Source organism: Vanessa cardui, chromosome 15 (assembly GCF_905220365.1).
Source record: "Vanessa cardui chromosome 15, ilVanCard2.1, whole genome shotgun sequence".
In the NCBI taxonomy this organism is placed as follows: domain Eukaryota; kingdom Metazoa; phylum Arthropoda; class Insecta; order Lepidoptera; family Nymphalidae; genus Vanessa; species Vanessa cardui.
Window position 1 is genome coordinate 5030574 of NC_061137.1, and position 18088 is coordinate 5048661.

General features: G+C 29.9%; 1 protein-coding gene across 2 annotated transcripts in view; it reads right to left on the reverse strand.

Moving 5' to 3' along the window:
• Window positions 1-18088, reverse strand: part of LOC124535752 (G-protein coupled receptor moody) — a 54339-nt gene that overhangs the window by 6661 nt on the left and 29590 nt on the right. For both annotated transcript variants that reach the window (XM_047112069.1, XM_047112068.1), the window contains exons 2-4: window positions 10516-10595; window positions 4850-4990; window positions 2303-2473 (exon numbers count right to left, since the gene is read on the reverse strand). In XM_047112069.1, coding sequence (XP_046968025.1) covers window positions 2303-2473; window positions 4850-4990; window positions 10516-10586 — 383 coding nt within the window. In that variant the 5' untranslated portion in view covers window positions 10587-10595. The remainder of the gene's footprint in view (window positions 1-2302; window positions 2474-4849; window positions 4991-10515; window positions 10596-18088) is intronic.

Consider the following 18088-nt stretch of genomic DNA (forward strand, 5'->3'; position numbering starts at 1 on the left):
AATCTTCTTACAATTTATTACAGCCTAATTCTGTTACAGAATGATTTGGAAAATTTATTTTCGATCATATACTATTACGTAAGAGTGAATTCTGTGAAACGAAGTGAAGTGAAAATATCTGATACCTATTTTATTAAAGGTGTAACTTGCTAACGTATCACTATAAAAATCGTAGTGGTTTTATTTGTTGTCGATGCCTAGGTATACTTTTTAACACACTATATAACTCATTTCTAACCCATCAATGAATTTTGATATATAATTTTGTTGGTATAATGTCGGCCTTACACTGAGTCATCTTATTACATTCCTGAATTAAAATAAATATATATTGTAAGATGTCAAAGGATTTCAGTCAACGACCACGGACCTCTTTTGTTTTCCTACTCTTTCCGTTGCTAATGGTTCTATGATAGTTGTTAACTGTCAGACACTGTTTGATAATATATCGGTGTGACCCATATGTGATCTGTAAATGATTGTATAGCTTACTAATTTGAATTCTACTTATCGTGTGTTGCTAAAATGTCGCTTAATTTGTAATTTTCTTATTAGGTATGATATGATTCTTAATTGATGTTTCACTTCTACTCTAACAATATATTTAATGTTACCGATATAAAGCTTTTATGGGAGTCTATGTGATAATATTTATTGCCTCCTCTGGTGACAGAGAGGCTGGTTCATTTTTCGCCTAAAGATTCGGAATTGCGATTCAATGGGGAAATAGGGAAGTATTTTTGTCACCATAAGGCAAAAACAAGTATCCGAAATACGCTGTTTCAGAAAATAACTATTTGAGTCTAAACTAGATAAGATAGCTCTTCCTATATATAATTCTTTATTTTGAGATTGATTTATTTTTCTAAATATACGATAATATACAAGTAATTTATTTTATAAAGTACTTTTGTCAAATAATACATATATTTCATATAATATACATTTGTGAAAAATTATTAGTATTATGACTGTTCGATATCCTGTCCAGTCTTCACACAGTTAAAATATATTATAGAACAATGCACACAAAGAAAAAAAACCTATTGCCAGAAACCTTTGCAGGTTTACCCAAAACAACTCATCAAAATTGGATAAATGACTTAGAAACGCACCCTGGACAAACATACAAACAACAATTTTTATAATAAGAAAGAAAAGATAAACTGAGAAATAACGGATAATTCTTATAAAAACACTTATCGTGTAAAATAGTAATTATTTATAACATACCAGCGTTTCGTTACGCGCGATTAGCTTAGATAAAGATAAGAAATAAGAATAATAAATAAAGCGGGATTAATGTAAAAAATATACGTGTTGAGGCAACCATGTGCGCAGTCTCGTTTTGTGCTCTGTCAACTGTTACAAACAAAGACAATACCGTTATCCCTTGACCTACACTTAAGATACCACGGCTGTGACCAATGTGAATAAGTAACAAAGGTTTTGCATGCTATGCATTTTTAATCACCAATTAGCATTCTACGTGTGACTTTTAAGGGTCGCAGTCGGCACTAGTTATGACATTCGTACGATAAAGCTATGTTTTGTGATGTTAAGATTCAATGTTTATGTTTTTAATGTAATATTATTACTATTTTATTCTATAATCTATAATCTATTCTATATTATATCATCATTGGAAGATTAATGTAGAAATTGAAGTCGTTTACATATATTCAAAACAGTAGAGGTTTTAAAATTGAACCCTGTGATACACCTATTTTTTTCTAGAGCGCCATTTTATCATGTCCCGTAAACTAATCTTAATGCATAGAATAAGGTATTTGGTTACATAGTACTTGAGTTTTTCTAAAATAATATCATGCCTTACACAATTCGAAGACATAAACGACTCTAATATTTAATTTTGTGACCTCTCCCACGCATCATAAATGTGCTCAAGGTTAGGACTAGACAATAGCGATTACCATTTTAAATACAAAATAAAAAAATATACATTTGAAGAATCACATTTTTAGCAATACCTATCTTAAAAACAAGTTAAGCGTTATTATTATATAAGAGTAGGTACAATTTATTTAATTAAAATAACATAATGTTTAAGATTTTACATAATTAAAGGTAAATGAAAATAAAATACGAGCAAAAGTAAGGAAACAAAACAAAAATATGATCTAGGGGGCTACGAAGTGACAGTAAATGTTGACCTAGTCATGAAAAATATTGATATCTTGGGTCTGAAATTAAACCTTTAAAGGCTTTTAAAGGCCCCTTGATTAGTCCTCGAGCGGGCAACATCATAAAATATATTCTCAACGATTCGTAAGGTACTTACCTATTCAAGGTAATTAGCGCGATACTCAATAGAGACACTCCCACGTTTCCGTACCGTAGGAACGGTACTAGCTTGCACAGAACTCCCCCATGGGACCAGGTCCTCGTCCAGAAGCCAGATATGGCGAACGGAAGCACCACAGCGCAGAATAGAAAATCGGCTATGCATAAGCTGAAATTAAAAAAAAAACATCATTAAATAAGTTATCCCATCGGTGGGCGTCTTTCTGTCTTAAAGAGAAGGTTTGGAACTTATTTGCCAACACTGTCCCATGTTGCAATATTTCACTCAACGCATATTTAAACGTGTCTATGTACTTGTCTTATAAAAACAAAACTCAGTGACGATTGACTGGATTTGAATCCTTAATTTTCGATAAATTCTAAGAACAGAAGCAGTTGATTAATATTGGGACAAATATTGATCTAAAATTGTCTAATAGTATTCTTGTTATTTCATCTTAGAGTAAAATACATTGCTGAGCAAAATTTTAAAAATAAACAATCGTCTCAGAAATTTACATATTGGAACACGTAATTGAAAAAAAGCAATTCATCTACTCAGATGAGAAACGTCTTGATATATTACTTTAAACTTTTGTGACTTTCAACGAAATCGAGGACAAAGAAAACACAATAAGCTTCTTAACAATGTAATACGATTGAGCCTTTTAGCTCAATGGTTTGACTAAGTCATTGGAATTGAATAAGATTCGATCTTCAAACCTAAGAGGCCCATAGTTTTAGGTGTCCATTTAGCATAAGCTTCACGCTAAACTAGCTGCTGTCCAGACTTCATATGGATAAAGTACATACAAAGTTCACATTTTCCCTTATTCTTTTCTCTTCTTAGAGTTGAAATTAATATCCGTAATATCCGTAAAATGATTTCTTAGCTATGGTACAAATTTCAGACTCAGTTCTAGATTCAATAGTTTTATTTTCGCGTTGATAGTCTTTCAGGAAAAAGATTATTTTAATTAGATTGGTAGGAAAATTCGGAATTTCTTGAATCGCTCATGTTGTTTGTTTTAAATAAATTAATAATCATCTATTATTTTAAATCACTGAGAATTCAGTTGCCACTGTAAATACTGTTTGTTTTATTCACGCCGCGAGAGAAAAGGGAAACATCGTGTACTAGATTAGAGTTAGGACATATTTCTGTCCCCTGACTGATATTTATGATAATTGTTTTAGGCCTATTTTACGCTTTCATACAATATAAGAGCCAGTAGAGCTATTCTTTAAGAGTACATTCGAAACTCACTACAGAACACGAACAAGAAATATCAATAAGAGAAAATTGTAAACTTTGTCTTTAACAATTACGAAATTTATCGTCGTTCAATATTTATGATACGGATTTCATAAATCGGTTACAATGTCATTTCTTACAGAATAACTCTGCTTTTCCTTTGTATTACAATATAACAGTGCGAACGTTATATGTTTTCATGTTATGTCAAACCAATATGGAATTATTACGTTAGTAGCTGTCTTAAGATGAAATATTCTCAGAAATTTGCGATCGCTCCCAAAAACTTATTTAATGGTTTTAATCATTTTATGCTAAAAAAGAGGTTTTATAAAATATTATAAAACCCCTTTTTATCATAAATTTTATAGAGATGTTTTATTAAATCAAAACTCGGCAGAAAAATACCTGATACTATACAACATAAAACGGCAAACTATTATAAAAACCATCACATTTTAAGATTTATTTAAACAAATGTTTTAGAATTCAGTTTAACTTGCTTACAAAAATGACAAAAGAAAAGTTGTAATATGCTCTTTAGCTATTGTGGGGTCCCATATGCTGTCGGTTGTCCGCGAGGCCTTGTCAAAAAGTGTCTTTGCCCTAATATTTTGTTGGTGAAATATTTATTTGAACTAGATTCAATCCTTTTTATTTATGTTTTTCTAACTTTGAATCGGATATCTCATAAGAATAATAAATAATTCTAATTAAGTAATAATAAGAATTCTAAAAAAACATATTATTTGTTCAACACTTTAAAATGCATTGATGAATAAACATGAAACCATTTTATTAATATTAAAAAATATTTAGTTTCCTTTGTAATTTAATTCTTTAACATTAATTTGTTATGTAGTCTTAAATTCATATGAAATTGTTGTATGTATTTAGTAACAACACTTTATTTAAGAAGAAATTGCTCATAGAAATAAACGTAACTCATTTTTGCATATTACATATATTTAAGAAAATAATTGTACTAATTATGTAAGTAAATATTTTGTCCTAGCCTGGCATATAAGTTAATAGAAATGCGTACAATGGATGGTTAGTCTTTTCTCTTTAAACTTTGTTAAATTCAAGATATATGTACTTTTAAACCATTTCTGTTTTGTTAACCGTATCATCTAATGTGTCTGATATCCCTTGTGCCTGTATTGACACGCCCTTGGCCGATTCATTCTACAATCCGGATCAGAGCAATATGATTGCTGACTTTTAGCGTTTTAAATAATGAATACTAGAGACTTAGTTGGTACATAGTAATAGTTTAACTGAAATTACCTTATAATAAATGCAGCCGCCACATTTCTCACTTTGGGACACTTTAGAAGTGCTACCACTGTGAGAAGATTACCGAAGAGGCCGACGACCATAATTATTCCAGTGATAACAGCAGCGAATGTGAGAAGCGCTGGAGAAAACCTTCAAACAAAACATAAAATATTATACATATATGAATAAACACAGGCGTAATTTTTTCTACACTATCTTACGTTAAGGAAACTTATTCCATAAAAACAGAAAGTGAAAGAATAAAATCCATAGATCTCTAGGCCAAACTCATTTCCCCACTTGCTAAGGAATATTTTATCTAGAGAGAGTAATCTAACCTATGTGTGAGTTTTTACTGAAGCCTTTATCTAATTACGTTACGTTCAGAAAAAAATATTTACTGTATTTGTAATCACAATAATTTGTAAGGTAGGTCACATAACTACTACTAGTAGATTAAGTATTTCTCGATTCCACTGCTATTTTACTAATATGTACAATATTGAATTATTTTAAGCAACATGCACAAATAAATGTAAATAGATCTAAATTTCAACTATTTTAATTTTATTGTAAAGCGTAAACCTTGTATATGTGTGTGTGCAACAGTGCAACATGAATTCATATTAAAAAGAATAAATGTTCCTGCAAAATATATATGTAATTTGTTATAAACTTACGTTGAGGCGGCTAATATAACAATGTAATGATACTTGAAATTAAATACACAGACAAGTCTTATGTAATGGTAATTGTCGTTATTAAATGCTTATTATAAAACGACAACAAATGTTAGAACAAGATAACATTTCTTATTCGTCTAGCTAGTTGGCTAGACAGGATTTAGAGGAAATTAAATGTTTAAACGTAACGTTACGAAAGATAAAAGACCTTGTTATGAAATAACACAAGAATTCTTGTTTAAATATAAAAATGAAGCGAATGAATAAAATATAATACGAGTTTAAAATTTTTATTATAAGTTTTAATTTACCATGTTTTGACAATACTTTTTTTAAATAGTAAATCTATTTAATAATGTAAGCTAGTGTGTCTCGTGATTTCGTTGGATTAGTTAGATTTTTTTAATATTGCAACATCATATTATTACAATCTATTGTATAAATAAGTACATATAAAAACGTCGTAGTAACGTAATTCTTTTTGAAAATGGATGGTGTAGTATTTATTCCTTTTTATCGAAAATACTAATTTTAAAATTGGAAAATATTTAATATATATTTTACGGCTTAATCTAAGTAAAGGCACAAAATATGATATTTAAAAAGTAACTGTTTTGACAAAGGTACAAATTGTGGTACAAAAGTTCGTAAATGTTCAAAATTACTCAATACTATACATGTATTCATTGAAAAAATCACAAATCAAATCTAATTAGCACCTAAAAATAATATTTTTGCAATATCAAGCAAAAATCTTGAATAGTTCCAAAAAACACATATATATATATATTTGATCAGAAATATAATATTTGGTCAGAAGGATGAAAATGAAAAAGAAAAAAGTTTATAATTAACACAAACGTTCGTATTCAATTTGGCCGAATGAACTGCTTTCAAAGAAAAAACCGCTTGGGATAAATGATAAAATAAATATTAATAAATAATATTGCAATCATTTCATATATTTTTGGTAATCTCTTTTATCTGTTTTCTTTTTTAAGTTTTATGGCTGATATGCTTATGAAAAGTTAATATTAATAAAGCTACTACCACATTAGACTGTATCTTTTCACAGAACACAGTTCATATTATGCAAAAAAACATTTTACACTATTATGAAATGAATAAAATAACATATTAAGGTTATATGCATTGTTAAAATAAAAACGACACAGACAATTTTTAATAAGACGAACTTTTGCTGTGACCTCGATACGTTCTTACTATTGGTGGACGAAACGATGTTCGAGGAAGAGAGTTTAATTCCTTCCGGTTCCGAGAACACTATATTTTATATATTTCAGCCGGGTATAAGTCATCACCGCAACAAGCTTTAATCAAATCTAACCAGTGGATTCCATGTGATGCGTTGACGGATAGAAGAATATTTAAAAAAAGGTTTTATAATATTTTAAAAACGTTTGTATTCGTAATTATTATTAATGATATCAAAATTAATAAGAGTACATTTGTATTTGTTCAGTAACTTGTACATTGTAATAAGTTCAGGACAGAAGGCTAATTTCTCTTGTAAAGATACGACCTCACATTCACTTTTATTTGGTTTCTTTTTTCTATTTATTTAGTACCTTGACATATTCACCTATATATAACGTAGACAGACTATTTATTTGTTAGACTCTTTAAGCCTGTAAATTAGCTTACTTATTAAAATTGGAATACACAGTCTTGATACTTGAATGTATGATCCTTATTCAATTATAATTGATGATTTTTGACTCCACTCATTAATTAATTTAGCCACAGTCAGGAGAGCCTTGTCTCCGTATACTTTATGTTACAAACAAATGCTTTCTTACAGCGACGTAGAACAAGCTCTAAGAGATTGCAAAAAGTAAAAAACATGACATAGAACTACAAAGTTAAATTGTCGCGTATTTGAGCGAACTTTTTTACATTTCTTTGAACCTTTTACTTGTTTTTAATTTTAATTTACGTAATTTACTTTTTTATATGAGAAAATATATTTACATGAAAGGTACATTTATTACAAGATTTTATCAAGTAATGAACCATTTGTATTTTAATTATAAAGACATTATAACCAATCTTGAAAAAGTACCACATATATTCTTAACAAAATTTTTTATTTGTTTAATTTTTAAATAAGCCTTAGTATATTTAGACAAAACATTTCAGTACTTATTGTTACTGTATTTATTAATCGATTTTCTTTTACTTTGTTTTGAAGACGAAACAAAATAGAAAATAAAAGAAAAAAAAACAATGTTCAAAGAATGCAAATTAAAATTGAACTCTGATTGTGCGAACAATATTATAGTATAAAATAAACACACGCTTAGCGTTTGGCGACTTAAAAGCTACTTATTTTACCTACTATCGAGGTTATATTAATTATAACAAAAAAATGTACGAACTTTTAGATTTATATTATTTTAAACTGAAATAAATCGTAATGGCTCTTTGTCATGACCTGTTTATTCAGTTTTTAAATCTTTAATTTAAATAAAAAATATTTTTTGTTCTTTAAAATAATAAAACATTTTTTGTAGATTTCATTTAGAATTTAATATGAAAAACGTGCATAAAAGTCTAGCAGGGTCGCAACAAAATGGTAATTCTAAATTAGGCAATCTACATGTTTTATGTTTGCACAAAGTAACATAGGATCTCTTTTAGACGATCGGATTGTTTTTTTTTTTTTCATAACTCTTTTCTCTACATAGCGTTTTACGCGTCGATGCCTTTTTTGAGTACCTACTTACAGTTTTTTTTCCGTATTTGAAGTATCATATAATGGTTATATTATTTCTCTCTAATGAAATACATTTACATTTTAAGTATAAAATAATATTTAATATACCTATTCATTTATCATTCACATACTTTTCTTTTTTATCAACTTTGTCACTAAGACTGGTACATCCGTGGGCCCAAGCTAAATTATATAAACTGCTCAGAGTCAAATCCTTGAATTATAATCTATGCTAATAAGAATCATTTTTGTTGCATTACAAAAGCGAAAATGACTAATAAAACAATATATCTAAAACTAACGAAAATACTAGAAGACACAGCGTGTTTCTTATAAAGTTGTAGTATATAATATCATATAAGTAACCGCATCATAGTTATACTCGCTTTCAAGCTGTTATAATATTATAAATACCAAAGTAACTCAACTTTAGATGAAATTTGTTATGAAATAGTTTGAGAAAAGGAAAGAACATGGGGATTGTTTTCTGTGCATTTTATAATTTGACGACCTCCGTAGTCGAGTGGTGTGTACACCGTGGTGTGTGGTTTTCATGGGTTCGCCACTCCGAGGTCCCGGGTTCGATTCCCGGCCGAGTCTATGTAGATTATCATTAGCTTTCAATGTTATCTTGGGTCTGGGTGTTTGTGGTACCGTCGTTACTTCTGATTTTTGATTTTCCATAACACAAGTGCTTTAGTAGCTACTTACATTGGGATCAGAGTAATGTATGTGAATATATTTACATATTTATATTTATTGTTATTAAAAAATATTAATATTATATATATATAAGTTGCTCAAGGAAGCACCACAGACGCGCACGTTACGTACTCTCAATACGATAGCTGACAGAGTTGATTTGTTTTGTTGCAGTATGAGTGAACTCACAATAGTTGCTACTTGGAATATATCATATACAATTTAGTATTATATATATTATTATAACATGGTTAGATGTATTAAATTTGTTTTTTTTAAAGTGCTGTAATATCGAATTGGGGCACAATCCTGTAATGATATGTATACAGTGTGGCATTAAATAAATAAATAAATAATAAATAAATATTATGCAAAGTCGCAGGTTTTACTTAGAACATTCACAGGACACGTATTCATTTAACTTTGTTTTGTTCATTTTTTATTTATGTTATATATTTTTCAGATATGCATATGACTGACAATCTAATGGTAAGTGATAGTAGACTACCCAACGCGATGACAGCCAGTATAATCTGAAAGAATGTACTGCCCTTACCATGTCGGATCACAAGATATCGTTATACGCCCCTTAAAGGAAACCAGGTTACATGAAAATCAATTAAATAAAACGTTCTGCCTTCGTAGCCAGGGAGTTTGTTGGTGGCGCTTTCCAGTAAAATTATAAGGGTAGCCTTTGAACCAGTCCAAAAATGCTTGTTAGAGCTTAGTTGAATGAAAAGATTTTGGAGTAATAGATTGAATAAAAAAATTACCCACAACGCATGGTTGACTGAAAATTAATATATTTAACAAAGTAGATTTTCATAAATAAGTAGGCCACGTGAAGTAAACAAATTTTGAAAATAGTACATTCAAATAAAACCTTTTATTAAATTAATGAATAATGAAATTCAATCCGATTATCGGACATCGTGTAAACCAATTGTATGTATGTATGTCCCCAGCCTTAGTAGAATTAATTCAAGTAACCCAACCCTTACGCACTGCAGACCGGATGTCTTTTGTGCCTAGCTTTTATTGCTATTACATGAAAATAAGCGCGGCATGAAGTGTCGGCGGTATTGTGAGTGCTTTTAATAAGAAACCTAAGGGTTTAAAACAAAGGTTTAAATGTACTGAATAATGAATACTACATTTAGTTGTAAATGTACTCGCGTATGCGTGTACTTCATAGAAATAAACAACATAAGACAAAAAAAATATATTATATTTAAATTTAAAAAGCGATTTCTAAGCATATCCTACACTAGTTTGTTTTATAATGACATAAAACGTTTAGATAAAGAATACCATTAAATATTACATTTGTACATGTAAGTAATTACAAGAAACCGTTTAATTTTTTTGATAAGGCAACATCTAAAATAAAGTGAAAGCGAGCGCAAATAAGACGTCACAATTTGAAATGAGTTTATTGTTAAAGAAATTATAATTATTTTTTATAGATTTTACTTTTTAAAATATAATTATTTTTTATAGACATTTTTTTTACCATCAATATTAAAATATAATACACAGATATAAATACTTACTTGGAGAGTTCGCTCTGTTGTACATTAGAAGTTATGTCATCTGTGAAATTAAGAAGATCTGCGTCGGCCATTTTGAATACCTAGAAAGAAAAACGACATTTTGTTATAATAATGAAATGCATTATATTATTTAAATAAAACATAAAATGAGAAATACCACTTAAAGTAACATATCTGCGAGAAGGATTGCTTAATATGCATAATAAAATCCAACCACGATAGATTCAATTTAAAGTTTGAATAGTTTAATATCTAGCTCATTACTTTAATACAACTTTACATCTGTCGGTTACATCATCTGGGGTTACCAGGACAATTTATTGTAACCTCCACAATTAGGATCAAGAGTAAATTCAACTGAATTCAAAGAGGTCTTATCTATAACTTGTTTTACTCGATTCGTTATGCATGCTTGATAATTATTTACTTTTTCAACGAACTGTTTACTTTTAAAAATCGTAAAATTATCTTTTTAAATTGAAACGTATTAAATTTTCGACATTAGCATCGAATATTTTACCGAATCCGATTAATCGCTAAATCTGGCAAATATAGAAAATGTAAAATAACATTCTGCCGAAATAAAAAGTATTTAGTACGTAGTTATTGTTAAACAAAGTTTTTTTTTGTTTAAAACGTCGTCAAAAAATAAAAAATACAGTACGAAGATTTTACCACTTGTAACTGATTATAACTGGCCACTTTGCTGTTTACCAGTTTAGTTGCGCTTCGCTCTTGACAACAGGCGTGACAATTAGTTTTATGCCAAATATCCTTTCTATACGCTCAGACGGTGACTCAAAATTTGACAGGATGCTCGAATAAGGACGCGACTACTGCATAACCTTAAAGTATGTACAGTGTATGACGACAGGATACGAAAATTTTGTCATAGGTGATTGGACTTTTTATTTCTTTGTTGATGAAGTTACATAGTATCTGTTTTTAATTATTTTATCAATGTATATTTTTGGTTGTCTGTGTGATGTTATTGTCGGTTTTTCTCGGTTAATTTGAAATTCCAAATCATTAGGCAACTTTTAGAATAAAGTATATTTTGTCACCGTAATATTTGAAAACACTAAAGACATAAATCTCAAAGGAAGTGACATGAAGCGTTACAAACAATCATGGAACACGAATTTGCATTTTTATGAATAAGAAATTAAGTTAATTATAACATAAATTAACGACTTTGATCGCGAAAGTGCTATACATTAAAATTATTATAACCGGATAAAATTATAAGCACATTTACCTTAATTTAATGTCGTTAAGGCAGAATCGTTGCTATAATTTATGATTATTATTATAATTACGACGATATTAATCAGAAAATTTGGCAATTTTCATTAGGAAATTAGTTTTCTCTCACATTTTTTTAGAATGAGGAGAACATTTATCATTATTAGTCCTTATATGATTATTGATTATGTAATAATAATATCATTACGTATATAAATAGATAACAGCCTGCAAAAATACCATACATTAGCTAGGATCCATTCCCTTTGAGGATAAGTATTGGAACTTCTTCCACCATGAGACTCTAGACTGTAATGGTTAAACGTATGGCAAATTTTCATCCGACCCATGCTGGTTCCATCACGACGTTTATCGTCGAACATGAGATTATGGAAATTATACAGCGTAATCAGCAATCTTTGTACAAGTAATTTGTACTAAAAATATCAAACGAATTCTCATTAAGAATGTAGGTACTGAAATACAATTAGATATATTGAAATGGTTTTAAAATCATTACCATTCAATCCGATCGCTCCCGTATCATGCCACTCCTTGCTTTGCCTCAATGAACCCATACAATCCTTCCGTGTCAATGACCACAGAATAATAAGGTTCAATTATCTAAATTGAAACTCACAGATTATACAATAGACAATCTGTAGGTTGACAAACAGCTACATGATCTAACGCTAGACCATCTATTGTGTAGTCCAGATTAAAGTAATGGGTGCGTTTGAGTTAGATAGACAGAAATAAATGTTTGTGCCATTTGTAGAATTAGTGCACAAAACTACTCATCTCGACTTAAGATTTTCAAAAACAAACTAACTAGTTATACGGGTGAAATATATATTTTTTTAATTAAAAAAGGTCGTGTTACCCGGTCGCAGCCTCAACCCGTCTTAGTCAAAATCCTCTCAAATACAAATAAAAAAATAATCGAAATATATTTGAAATTATATTATCGTTAATTCTGAGTTAGTCCTTAATACCGAAAATGCTTAGCTGAAATGCTCGATTGGTTTTTTTTTAAATTGAAAATTAACATTTTACATATTTAATTTGACAAGTATTTGAACAGATAAAAATGGAAGGTCGTGTTGGATTAGAAAAAATACTCATGACTGGCTGTCTGACATCATCGTTTATTTTTAAATAAATATACGCATAAAACGTCTAACTTTTGGGCTCATTAATGACAATTTACATTTCTTTTATATTGAATTGAAATTAAATACAGCATAGTATTTACGTAGATCCAAATGCATAATTATGATGCATGAGTGAATGAAAAAAATCAATTATGTACGTTTCGTGAAATAAACCAAATATTAACATGTGTGCAAACTCTGTAAAAATACGGTATCGTCGTCTTATGAAGTACATGCGTTCACTGTATATTCCACCCCGCTATTATAGTGCAATCTGCAAAAAAAATGTGTGGCAGAAATGTACCTACCCAAAACGTGCATATTTTCTTCCAGTACACATTTGATTTGAACTCATTAGAATCATCTTGTATCCAACTCCAATCGGAACAAAACGTGGATACAAAATCTGACAAACGAACATGACAAAGTAAATTGTCACAACAGTTGTTTTAACCACGGAACCCTACAAATACTGGTCCTTGTGTGACCTATTTACAATGAATGAGTTTACAGACCTGTTTCGTAATATGGATTGTCAGGGTTCACATGAGACTTTGATCCCCTTTAACAAATGAATTTCGTACTCCGAAATATACCTAAATTATTTATTATTGGCTTTATTTGCCATAGTAATATCGGAATTTTATGAACGGGTTTATTGAGGCCTGAAATCGCGGTTCGAATTCTGAAAATAAAAAAGCTATACATTGAAAATGGAAAATTTAAAATATGATTAGCAAAATTAGCAATGGATTGTGTTCCAAAATTATTATTTTATTAATTTTTATTTATCATAAATAATAATATAATTATTATATTTTTATTGCAAAATCCATTTTAGTATAGAAGAGAAGGAGCTTATTTATTTCTTTATAGTACGTATATATATAAGCAAAGTTTAAGATGTTTATTTAAATGCAACAATTTTGTAACTACGATATTATTTAACAACATAATATTTCGTTTAGGTCGCCAGTCTAGCCAGACTAATTTCAACGCTATATGACAATATGTATATCAGATGACCTCAAGACGGAATTTAAACGACGCTTTAGCATGTTCTATGTATGGCTAGATTTATGTCTTATGATTAACTCGGTTGATATTAAAAACTCTGTAGTTTATATTTTATACCCACTTATATTATAAATCTAATTATCTGTTCCGAAGTTGTCGGTAACAGCTCGGAGTCTGAAAAATAGCGGTGTTTACACTCTCGTCTTTCAGATTCAGATTTTGAAATGTACGTCATTTACGAATTTGGACCAATGCCTAACAAAGATTTTCAAATAATATTTATATTATTAGATTATTGCAATTGAAGCAGACTGGATACGGAAGATTTATTTTAAAATAAAAATATAAGGGATAGTCCCACGAAGAAAGAACAATCGTATTTTTTCAGCTACAATTTTAAAGTCGGTTGTTGTGGTATTCATTTGTTCGAAAAAAGTAGCTTACGTACTTATGCTATTATTTTTTTATTTTCATGGTAACTTTTATTTTAGATTTTTTTTATAGTCTTGATAGTAAGGAACTAAGGGCAAACAAAAAACGATCATGTGAATTATTATTGTTTAAAATTTAAATATAGTATGGAACAGTAATCAGTATACTGAATTTCATATCGCCAACTTTAACCAATAATCCCTAACGCTAAACGACAAGTGTAAGGTTGACATTTCCATTGATATTTGTGTTTGTTAGTTCGTTATGGTTTAAAGTCTAAACAACTTATAATGTAGTAATTATTAATCACAAAATCTGACACCAATTTTATTTGACTAAAACGTGATTTAAGTATTCAAATAATTGAGTATTGTACAGACTTATTTAGGTATATGTGTAGGTAGGTGTTTGCCATAATACAATATCAGATTTATAATAATATATTCCAAGGCGACTTCTTGAAAGTCCTATGCAGATCTATCTAGGTACCATATTTGATATATCAGGTATGACTCATTTAATATTAAAAATATATACTTTAAGGCCTTCCGGACCATCATTGCACATTGGTAGTGGTAAACATTCCTATACTAACTTCAGTCGTTCTTTCTGTTTAAAATAAACAAATATAACGATATATTTTCTATTGATCTTCATGGAGATTTGTGATGCCACTTGGAGCAGAACAGTCTATTTCCACACTAATGAACAAGTAACTATTTATCGTCAAACATTAAATTATAAAAATACGGTACAGTTTAAGCTAAAAATGAAAAAAGTAATTGGAGCGATCCCACAGTTGTTTAAAGAACAATTAAAGGCACTTAACGCTACTTGTTGCTCAAGCTTGAGTCGGTTAAGAAATATTTAATGTTTTGGAAAAACCTACGAATGAAAACTTTTTACAAGAACCTCTTTTAAATTGTAGTTCTTTTCTATTATACACACGAGTAATGAAATTTAATTAATAATTTCAATGTGTTTACTATTTAATATAACGGATTTATAATGAAAATATTTTTGTGATACGGAAGTCCGTGAATTCTCGGAGCAAATAAAATGATTCACGTTTTAAGTATTTCGTATTGTACGAATAGGTACGTTACACAAAAGGTATTTATTGTTTTCGAAAAACAATAGAAAACTGTGTTATTCTGGATCCAGTTTAAATGTGGGTCGCTGTACTCGGATAAGATTACCAGGGAGGGATAAAAGGAATTCATTTTTAGATTTTCGACATATTTTTTTAGGGCAAACGTCACAAGATTTATTACTATTTACCATTGCTTCATATACATGAAACTAAGACTTTAATATACTTTTTCTTTGTACTTCAGATTCGATTGTTTTGTCAATATACCCAAGTCGTTGAGAAGCATTCACAAAAAATGTTATCAATCAGAGATATTCTCCATTCATTCTTGTTTTTGTCATTAGAAAGCGTAGATCTATCTTAAGGATTAATTACTTGATTATACAAGACAGAAAATAAATCTGATTCGTTCATTCGGAGTCGTTGAGGGTCACGCGAGAGTCGTTAGGAGATTCGGGTCCACTTGAGATAATGAAAACCTATGTGTTAGAACTTATATTTAGCCATATAAGTGGAAAAATCTTTTCTTGCCTCGTGTAACTAAAGTCTATTTTTGGCTAACTCTGTAATAAAAGGCGTTGTGGGTACCAGCGATATTCTAACAGCAAAGTAAGATCTTAGTTCTCGAGGTGGTGGTCAATGACGATACTATTAAATAAATAAATAATAAATAAATATGAGACAACATCTCATACATTACTCTGATCCCAACGTAAGTAGCTAAAGTACATGTGATATGGAAAATCAGAAGTAAAGAAGGACCACAAACACGCAGACCTAAGACTACATAGAAAACTAATGAATTTTCTCCATCGACTCGGCCGGGAATCGAACCCGAGACCTCGGAGTGGCGTCCCCATGAAAACCGGTGTACACACACTACTCGACCATGGAGGTCGTCAAAATTATTAAATATTACTGAAATGCTCATTGCTGGTTTATGGGCTTTAGTCACCATATAATATTAGATGACCCACTTGTTAGCCTGTTATCTTTTCTAAATAAAAGAATATGGTAATCTCAGGAATATTAATCCCGTATAAACAGAAAGAATTAGGTATTGCTTTAATTGGTGAAGGTTGTAAAGTATATCATTTTACACTACGATTCTGCATCAGAAGATATTGATAACGCTAATTGAAACGCTGGCTTTAAACATTGAAAAATTTGGTACCCGATAGTTAGTGGTCACCACCACCCATTAACGTAGGTGGTAAGAAATGGTAACCATTCCTTACACCAACAATGCTTCGCCAAAGTTGGGAATGAAGGTTATATCACTTGTGCCTGTAGTTACACTAACAGAGTACCGAACCAGACGAGTCATAAAACCACTAAGTAAATGGCGGATTTCAATAAAATGTGTATTATTCAATTTTAATTATTCGCCATATCTTTTATTATTTAAATTCATAGAAAAACATGGAATACATTTGTTACATTCGATATTTGTTCCGCGAATGATGGCTATTGATAACGCAATATTAAAAAAAAGTTTTAACAAATATAAAAAAAATGTTTTACCGATTTATATTCTTAAAAATGGCTTCGTTTGACACAAAATGTCAATGGTTTTTACACTATATTTCAAAATATATTTTTAGCGTTCACAATCTATATATGTAATAAAACTACTCACACAACATTACTTTATGTCATTATATTAATTTACCAATCTAAATTATTGTATATAATTATATCCTTTGATCGTCCATCCACGAATTTAGCTTTCTTCCGCCCTGCCCGTTCAAAATCCACCGTCTTTTTTTTTCTCGTGCCAGGCAGTACCAGTCACCGCACCACGCCACGAGAGCAAGTGGCGGGAGTCCCACATCACAGTTTCGATAACTGAATCAATAATTATACTAATAAATGTTATTTCAAATAAAAACGTATTTAAAAATTAAAGCCGTACTAAATAATATTATTTCAATTCAAATTACCTATATAAGAATATTTAAAAAAATCATGACATACTTATATTACTTTCCATACACATAATTTAGTGTTTGACATATTTTCGAACACTTACTTCAGAGGGTTTCAGTCAATGATATTCTAATAAACAGATATGTTATACCCATACTAAGCAACAGAAAAAAGTGTACGGTGCCGGGGACCGTTTATTTTACATTTCGTTACAAGTAAAAAGGATAGCTTGATAAAAACAATAAGAAAAAGGGATAACTAGATGTTTTAATTACGCAAAACGTATTACTACGTAATTATGATGTATTATAACGTATTACTACGTAAAACGACTGGAGGCAAACGTCCCAATCAGGACGTTTTCTAGTCTTCACTTTTTGCGCGTTAATAACATATCTGTTTACTAGAACATAATTGGTTTGAGTACATTTTTCTTAATCATGTTTAAAAACGCGACCTAAATCGGGAATCGTGGCATCGCGTTTTTAGCACTGCATGTGATGAGAATTGTTGTCACTTGGGATCTGACTTTGTTCTCATTTCCGAAACCGTCGAATTTAGGACAAGAACGAATAAGAATGTTTAAAAAAGCTATTTAAAAACAGTACATTAAAGTATAATAATAGATTAAAACGAAAGAAACGTTTTTTTTTTTAATAATAACATGACACAATAACAGTAAAACCTACATTTTATAGACATC